The 9886-nt window shown below is 27.9% G+C and overlaps 2 protein-coding genes across 3 annotated transcripts in view; both read left to right on the forward strand.

Annotated features, from left to right (window-relative positions):
• LOC100201311 (alpha-2-macroglobulin receptor-associated protein) overlaps positions 1 to 6947 on the forward strand; it is a 33045-nt gene extending 26098 nt beyond the window's left edge. For both annotated transcript variants that reach the window (XM_065793385.1, XM_065793384.1), the window contains one exon: positions 6718 to 6947. In XM_065793385.1, the coding sequence (XP_065649457.1) occupies positions 6718 to 6774 (57 nt within the window). In that variant the 3' untranslated portion in view covers positions 6775 to 6947. The remainder of the gene's footprint in view (positions 1 to 6717) is intronic.
• Positions 6948 to 7677: 730 nt separating this feature from the next.
• On the forward strand, positions 7678 to 8968 carry LOC100204936 (serpin B6). Its single transcript, XM_065793386.1, has 2 exons — positions 7678 to 7957; positions 8047 to 8968. Exons 1-2 carry the CDS (start codon positions 7736 to 7738, stop codon positions 8965 to 8967), a joined length of 1143 nt encoding a protein of 380 aa, XP_065649458.1. The 5' UTR covers positions 7678 to 7735; the 3' UTR covers position 8968.
• The last annotated feature ends 918 nt before the right edge of the window (positions 8969 to 9886 follow it).

Below are 9886 nucleotides of genomic sequence, written 5' to 3' on the forward strand. Positions count from 1 at the left end.
GCTCGATAAAGTGATGCAACCTTAGCAGATGCTAATTTTTTGCGATGGATTTGATATATGGTTTCCAAGAAAGATCGGAAGTAAGAGTTAATCCTAGAAGATGAAAGGTAGATAACTCATCGAGTACATTACCGTTCATAAATATAGGAAGATCTGAATTATTGCGATATTATTGGCTGAAAAAAATTGAGTTTCATCTGAATTAAAGTTCACCAGCCACTGTGAGCCCCATGCTGTAGCAGAAGTTACAGAATAAGAAGAAAAGTGCTGTCCATCAAGGACAACTTTCATATTATGATTGGAAAGGAAGGATTCAATAATCTTAAAGATGTTACCAGATACACGTAAGAAGAAAGCTTTTGGAGAAGATCAGCATGCCAAACTTTATCAAGAGCTTTAGAAATGTCAAGAGTGATAGCCTTAACCTCTCCACTTTTATCTAATGCACGATAAAATCTATATTGATGATCAGGAAGTAAGTTATTAGATTCAAGTTGAGAGATTAAGTGTTTGTTAAGTAAGGATTCAAAAACCTTGCTTATGATAGAAAGATGACTAATGGGACAGTAATTAGATGAGTCAGATTGCTTTTTATTCTGGTTACTATTAATAAACCTAAAGCCGTAACAAAGGGCTCGATCAAACATGGATACCATCCATGCGCAACATGGCACTGTTAATACTTTGATATTTTTCAGCTGCTGATGGAATCAGCCTCTCTGAGAGCTATCACAGAGTTCGAGAAACCTGACTACCAGCTGGCCTCAGAACCATAAAACTGAGTTTTAGAGCTGTACTCTCATTAGGAGATAATAGAATGAGACACTAGCAAAACCAATGCATTGAGTCAAGAAAATCAAGCATTCAGCATCCTAAACTGAAAACAATGTATTAAAAATACATCTGCGCCAGCCTAATAGATGAAGAAGAGGTGCGAGACTGTTTAACAGACAGAATCTGTTTACCCCTTTAGTCTTTGCCTAGGAGGCCTTCTACAAGACATTAGTCGGATGCATTTAACATCTGCCCAAGATGAGTATTTTTATCAAGACACCATCTCTAGCCTTTACTCAACCAAAAGCCCCAAGGCAGGGGGTGTTTTAAGTCAAAGTTGGCATCTCCTAGCCATTACCTAATAAAGGCATATCTGACAAGGCAGTAGGATATGAAGCAGATTGTATTGGGTTACATGTTACCAGTAGCAGGATAACCTAATAACTGCTCAAGATGGTAGGAAATGTTGAGTAGAATAAGGCTTGACTTGAATTGAAGAGAAGGAATAAAAATTTCAAACTTTTATTTTAGAAGGAATAAAAGCTTCCAAGATGCACATATATGCATAAATAATATGGATATAAACATATATGTTTGCTATTTATTCAGATGCTGGCATACAATATCCTTACATGTTTATATAAACTTTAGTATTTGTATGGTGTAGTATTTGCCAAAAGAGAAAACGATCAGATGGATGCGTCGTGTGACTCTATGAAGACAATAAAAGGAGATATCAAACAATGTTTGTTAGAGAAAATTAAAGTGATTTAGGTATCAGCATGTAGAAAGGTAGCACCTTCTGGAGAAAATAGTAGTGGTAGAAGTAATAAAACTTGCAAAGAGTGCCTTACATATTGTATGAATGAGCTTTAGTTAAGGAAAGAAAATGCTCTAGATTGTTTATATTAGAAAAACAGCATAAAAGCAGATGGCAAAAGTCTGATGATGATAATGATGATGATGATCATGTTGATCATAATGGTGTTTATATATGCATAAATATACAAAATATAACATGAATTTTGAATAAAAAATATATACTATAGGATGTATACATGTTTATGCAACCCCGGTCATAAACCCGGCGACGACTATATTTTATCAAACTTGATCAAATTTCAACCCTGGTCACTTACTATTCTGCTTCTTTAACGTAATGCAATTCATATAACATTTATACTTGCACTAAAGTAAGTAGAAAATAACTTGCAGCATTTTTGTATTTTTTAACCATCAAATGAAACCTGATCACATTTACACAACTACACTATACCACCATTATACTTGACATTTAACAAGTATCAGTAAAAAATGTTGATGTTATGTTTTCTTTGTGTTGTTACAGAAGCAGGTTGCAACATCAAAGCAGTTGTGGTGCAGTGGTTAGAGCGCTCGCTTTAGAAGCAAAAAATCCAGGGTTGAAACAAGCTCTGGGCATATTTCACATCATTGGTAAGGAAGGAGGCATAAACTTCCTAGTTAAACACTCTTCTTCAGTGCTCTGTGACAAGACTGTTAGGTCTTTAGACACCTAAAACAAAAATAAAAAAAATAAAAAACAAAAACAAATAAAAAAAGACTTGTTACTGAAACTTGTTAAATGTCAAATATAATTGTGGTATAACTACAATAACTACTTCTGTAACAAGAATAAACGTTGTCAACACTTGTTACTTATGCTTGTTATGTCAAGTATAATGGTGGTATAACTACAGTGCGGTTGTGTAAATGTGATCAGGGTTCGTTTGTTGTTTAAAAAAATGTAAAAATGGTTTGAATTATTTTTTCTACTTGATAATAATATAATTTTCTACTTAATAATAAAATAACACAGAAAATCATAAACATTTTCAATTTAATGATATAGAACTTCTGGTTTGTTTAAGTATTATCTTGTTTTGTTTATTTGCTCCCTGTCCATGCTAAACTCCCTGTATCTTGAAAGATTTTTATTTTAAAATAGTATATAAATCATTTAGTAACTTGTAAGTTTTAATTCTAATAAATAAATTATGAAATAATTAAACTTTAATTTTAGTATCAGAATGTTGTGTTGGTTTCAAAATATCGTGTTAAAGCTTTAAAATATTTAACATTGTAAATTTATAGGTTAATAATTTGTTTAAAGTGTCATATTATGTTATGTTTTTTAAAACTGTCTTTAAATAAAACTGTCTTAACATAACATGTTTTAAGTAATGCCGTACAATTTTAATAGCACATAAAAAAAGACAGTTGACTTTTGTTTTTGTTAAAGCAAATAGCTATAAAATCCCGACAATTAGTGGTTCTACTAGTTAAAAAGATTTTAACGCTTTTTGAGCATATAATCAAACAGAAGCAAAATGTTGCATAGTGGACATTATGTTATCAAAAGTTTGGTAATTAAGTGTATCGTATCTTTTATTAATTATGCATGCCTCGTTATAGTACCGTTATGCTTTTTGTATTTTATATATGAAATGGCGATTTTACCTATGAGTTAAACCATTTACATTAAAAATGTAAATGGTTTAACGCCAAAACTCTTATAAATTGTATTATTTAAATTGGCTTTTTATATAGTTTAAGCGGGAATTTTTTTAGATATCATTAAGTTATAATTAATTTTTCTAAAAAACATTTTCATTAAAATTGTGAAATAATTTATTTATATGTAGGGTATCCAGAACCGGATGAAAAATCAATGCCGATATTTTAATATTATGAAAATATAATACTGGTGTTAAAACTGGTATTCAAAAAAAATAATTTTTTTAAAAACAAAGTAAGTAAATTTACAAATCACAAAGATTCAAGTTAAAATTAAATTTTAATTATATTTAAATTTACACCGACAGCAGAAAGCGCCCATTCAAATGCAACCCTAGTTGGGCTAAACTTTTAAAATAGTATTGTAAACCTGTTGGAGATATTTACCTTGCACACCTTCCTCTTCAAAAAGCTACGTTTTCTTTTTTAGGCATTATTATATTGCCAGCACGTTCTGATTTTTTTCTGACACCATTATAGGTCATTTGTTTACAAATAGAATTATTCTTAATTAATTTATCTTAATTTTCATTAATCATTTTCAATTTCCATTTTTCATTTTTTAGTCTTTTTCGGTTTTCATTAATTTTAACTGCAGAATGCAGTTAAAATTAATGAAAACCGAAAAAGACTAAAAAATGCAACTTGCAAATATTGTGATGCATTCCAAATATAAGTACATTTTAATATTTACAAAAATGTTGGTTCACTTTAAAATATTCCTTAATATTATTTATTTTATATAAATACTAATTAATTTAAAAAAATAATTAATGAAGGTTAAAAATATTGTTTAAAATAATGATTAAAAAAGCAATGACTGAAATACTAAAATACTATCGGTACTTAAACCTTTTTATACTGGATTTTTAAAAATTTTGTCCAGTATCTCGTTATACCCGGTATACCATTGTATTCTCTATTTATATGTATATTGTATTTTTGTTTCATATATAATTTTTAGTAAAACTATATCGATATTATCTGTATTTTTTTATTAAAAAAATAAAACTATATTGATCCAGCGGCCAGCAATCAGAAAACCTGGAAAAGTTAGGAAAGTTGTAAATTATGTCAAAAATAATTATTTGTTGGTTGCAACTGCTGTTAATATTGGAGAAAGTTTTTATTTTATTTTGATTATTTTGATTGTGAATTTTAATACATTAAAAAAATTTGTTGTTTTATAATAGCAGCAACACTGGAAAGCATTATTTTATCTTATGAAGAACAAACAATTAAATGCACCAATTTTAGTTCTGATAAAAAAATGTTTATAATTTTCTGATTGTGTTTTTAAATGAATTTTGCCGATATCAAAAGTCAAGATCAAAAGTTATTCAACTTGTTGTAGTCATTTTTTTTGCCTAATTCAGACGGGTAATTCAGACGGGTAATTCAGACGGGTAATTCAGATGGGTAAATGTTTAAATGTATAAAAGTGAATAAAATATTCAAAAATTTTTTTATATTGTTATTAGTTAAAATGTTTGTTTAAGTATATTACTGTAGTATTTTTACTGAACGCCTTCGAAACTTCTTTTAGTTGTTATAGTAATTAGTGCTATGAATATACATAGCGTTTGTTTTGAGTTTATATTCATAGATTTAAATTCCTAAAAAACAACAAAATTAGGAATTTCTGTTGTACTTATATAAATGTGTTTTTTTTTTTTTTTTTAGAAAATAAATATATAAAAAAATTTTCAAAACAATGTTACTTCAGCAAAGAGTGGCTAAATAAATAAGTGTGAAGTGTTCACGCTGATTGGTTTTAGCTAAAAGAAACTTCTGTAAAAAGTCACAAAAAGAGTGAAAAGCATGCTAATAGTGTTAGTTTGTATAGGAATCAGTTGTCAGTTCTTTATTCAGTAAATATCAAAGTAGTAGCTTCAAACAGTATTGTTAAAGATACAAGCCAATCAGGAACAGTAGTATTAGTGACAGTTCTTGTACATTAAGCGATATAAGTCCTGCAAGCATTCAGAAAATAGTTAATAGCTATGATATATAAGATAATGTCAAAAAAGTAGAAATTAAGTGGGCTTTATGAGTTGTATCCTTCCATGAATTTTATAGGTCTTGTATTAATATAGGAAAAACACTTCAAGAAATATTTTCTGACATATAATAACAGCTAAACAATTCAAGCATGGAAAGACAAAAATTTTACTCATAATATTTCCCTCTACTATCATGATGCTCTTCTGCAAAATATTTTGAAATGCAATTTCTGTGCATAATGTTTGACAAGGCACTCAATGGAGTAGTAAAGCAAAGTGAATAAATGTGTCTGCTTTTTGGATATAGAAGAATATAAATTTATTATTTGTTACTTCTTGTCTGTCTTTTTGGGGTATTCAACTGCAAATTAACTGAAAGACAACTTCAATGCAGTGGTTAATGATTTATTATTGCCTAAATTAATTCAAATCTCTATGAGTTGACCCAGTGTAAACTGTCCCATGAATCACATGTGGCCTCCATGTGGTTCATGGGACATTTCATAGGGGTAACAAAGAAGCTTGTCTGAAAATCAATGCAGCATTTGATAGATTAGGTTGACAGAGTGAATGAAGGCACAGCAATATGTGTAGGGCAAAAACCTTGGCAGAAGAATAGCATAGTAAGGATACAGACACATTTTTTTAAGCAATTTCTGAACATTTTATTTTGGCTAAAATGTAAAATTATGCACAATATGATTTTAAATATGAGAAGATCACAAGATGCCAAAGATGCTTCTCTGAAAAACTTGAAGGAGTGGTTTGTGAAAAATTCTATAAAAGTACTTAAACGGTTTGGAATCTTTCCACACATAAATCCGATTGTGAATTTATGTAAACAACTGCAAGTATAAGATCCACACTGCGTCAAAGTTCGTTTTTGTCTATGTTAACTATGTTAGTGCCCTAAAATTAGTTGAAGGTGGCTAAACTAGGTACTGAAATGTTTGGTGTGTAAGAGATGTTAAATACGTTTTTATGACATACTTATTCATGAAAATAAAGCAAAAGTATTAAACATTAAAAAAATCCACAATTATTTTAGCAGTACTGTAGTAGGACCTTAGACAGTAATTGATTTGCTTTAAATAAACTTTTAAACAGATACTGATACCTGTTTTGCTGGTAGATTGTAGTTGCCAAAATGAATCACAATACCTGTGCCCATTATAAAATGTTAATAAACTATATTAATAAAATTAAAATTTGGTATAAATCCTATGTTATCATTTGTCTGTAGTTGTTCCATCAATTATCTGTCATCTTTCCTTATTATTATTTTTTTCTTATCATTTCTCGTCATTGTCGTTATGTTTATCTCTGAAAGTATTTTCTGAAAAATAGCAAAAAACTCAATTTTATTTGATTGTTATTATTTTATAACTTTAATTTTTTTTCTTAGGTTACAAAGTATCATGCAACAATGGTTAATCGCATATCACCTAAATTGGAACTTTAACCGCAAATCTTTGAAGTTTAATGCTCCAAGTCTATATTTTGATTTTTTTATTATGATTTGTTGGTTGTATATTTAATAGCATTTTTGTATTTATAGTGTTTTTAAATTTTCTTTTAGAATGAGTTTGGTATGTAAAAGTTAATTATATTTAAAAAGTTTCTTTAAGAAATTAATATTTTTAATATTTCATAGCTTTAAATAAAAAAGTGTTTTTTTATGATTATTATTTACTATAAAAATATTTATGTTATTTATTTTATGACTGGTATTGTTATATAATTTGATAAACCTTTTTTTTTGTTTATTATTTTTATTAATTTATTTTTTTTAGTATTTTTTAAGTCATAAAATAAGGTTGTAATCATTTCCTTTATACTTCACTTTCAATTTTATAAGAAAGTGTTTTCTTTTTATGAGGATTAGATCATGGCTAAGTAAGGTTTTCCTCTTGTTAACCAGGACTCCTTTTACGCACTTGCATGCTTTCAGCGATCCTCTCCCCTCTGCGTAGGTATGCATTATTTATTACAAAATCGAATACCCTCCCCCTTCTCCAACGCACGAAATTTTCAAAACATTAAAAACAAAAAAACTTTTAATTCGTCAGTTCTCTGTGAATTAATAAACTAACAACCTATATAACTATATATTTGGGTGTCTTCCATAAATTACGTACGTAGTACGTAATTTATGGAAGACACCCAAATATGTAGTCTTTGATTTATTTAAATTAGTTTTACTTTACTGAGTTACTTGAATTATAGTTTTAAAAAATGTTTTTATAATAAAGTTAACATATCTACATAACACTTACAAAGAAAAAACTGAAAATTATCAAAGCAATATTTAATTTTAAATACATATAAATATGTTTAAAATATTAAATATACTGACATAAACATTTATATGAGATAATGAGTATTTTGTGTTTTTTAGCTAACAAAATATTATTTTTATAAAAATGACGCATGTGTCAATAAATCAATTTTCATGGGAATTGTATGATCAGATAGTAAAAGGCGTGAAAGATACAGACAACCTTTTTTTTTCACCTTTCAGTATATATGCTGCATTGTCCATTGTTTATTGTGGCTCTCGTAAGAATACAGCTGATCAGATGAAATTGGTGATGAAATGTGTTGGTGATCCAGAAAGTGTCGATGTTCATTCTGATTTTAAAAAGGTACTAATGTCAACTCCATCTTTACTTCAATCGACGTTCCTTTTTTATACTTCAATACTTTTTAACTTATTAGTGTTTTTTTCTTTCAGATTTTTGAAAGAATTGCAAGCATCCACGACAATGGTGTCATTGTAGATGTAGGCAATCGTATCTGGGTTAACAACAATTTTACTATTGAAAATGATTTCTGCAAAATATTAGGCACGTTTTATGACGCCGAAATAAAAAATGTTGATTTTATTGGTAATCCTCAACTTGCTGTTGATATTATTAACCAATGGGTAGATATGAAAACTCACGGGAAAATAAATAACGTCATCACGAATCAGGACATTTCTGTAAATACTCGAATGGTTGTTACTAATGCAATTTATTTTAATGCATTATGGAAGCACGCTTTTAAAAATCAAAATACTACACTTACTACTTTTTATATTTCGAAAAAGTCTTCTGTAAACGTACCAATGATGTACCAGCAAAATAATTACAAATTATGTTATGATGAAGAGTTTGACTCACAAATTTTGACTTTACCTTATAAGGGTAATTCTCTAGAGATGATGATTATCTTACCCAAGGAAATTGATGGATTGCATGCTCTGGAAGAGAAATTGCTTCCGTCAAAAATGTTCTTGAGCAAACTTGAAATGTGGAGAACGTCACGTGAAGAAAAGATTGACGTTTACATACCTAAATTTAAGTTCTCGACAAGTAGCAACATGAAAAGTTGCTTAATGGCACTGGGAATAACAGATTTGTTTTCCGAGTCAGTTTCAAATTTAAGTGGAATAAGCAGCTCAAATGATTTGTTTGTTTCGAATATTTTTCACAAGGCATTTATAGATGTAGGAGAAGAAGGAACTGAAGCAGCGGCTGTTACGGCTGTTTTGATTGCAACCAGATGCTTGCGTATAACTCCAACTTTTAAAGCTGATCATCCTTTCTTGTTCTTAATTTATGATGCTTCTCTTCAATTAATATTATTTTCTGGGAGATTTTGTAATCCTTAAATGACCTTTTGTTATGTGAGTAATAACTTTATTATGTATTGCTTTTGTATTTTAATTCTTTTAAAGGGGTTTTAATATTTTCTTAATTTTTATAAATTGATTATATATATTTTTAGTAATGTTATAATGTTTATATATATATATATATATATATATATATATATATATATATATATATATATATATATATATATATATATATATATATAATATATACTTAATTTAAAAAGTAATATAGTTAAAATTAACTTTTTCAATGGATTAAAAGTGTTTTTTAATTTTTTGAAATTTTTTTTAAATTTGTGTAAATTTTTTAATTAAATTTATTTTCATTTTTTAAACAATTAAAAAACAAAAAGTAAAATAAATTTTAACGATTTGTTGAGTTAACATTTTGGATGGCTGCTTATTGATACTTTGATATTTACGTGCATTAAGAGACAACAGGTGATTATAAGACCATATTTGTAAATCGGTTTTACGAAATTATTTTGTTTATATTTTCACTTGCTTTCTTTTGACGAATGTTGTAGTTTGAAGCATCTTTGTATACTTAATTATATATATATATATATATATATATATTTTAATTATTGTTTATTTATTGTATGTGTTTTTTATTGCTTTATTAATTTGAAATTTTTCTATTGCTAATCTATTCATGTAAAAAAATCACTTATCTTAAAATTTTAAAACATGGTTTTTATCTCTTTTTTTCTCAGTATCAATATGAAGATTCGTAAACATGAGTCTTTAATTACCAGGATATAAATCAAACCAGAATTATTGGGATATTAGTTGTGAAAAATTTAATGTTACTATCAATATTTCAATAAAACTGGAAAAAAAAAAGTTTTTGTTATGTGTTAAATGAGTAATTAGAATTACTGATCCGCGATTAAAAAAAACAACAAACGTT

Source organism: Hydra vulgaris, chromosome 03 (assembly GCF_038396675.1).
Source record: "Hydra vulgaris chromosome 03, alternate assembly HydraT2T_AEP".
NCBI lineage: Eukaryota > Metazoa > Cnidaria > Hydrozoa > Anthoathecata > Hydridae > Hydra > Hydra vulgaris.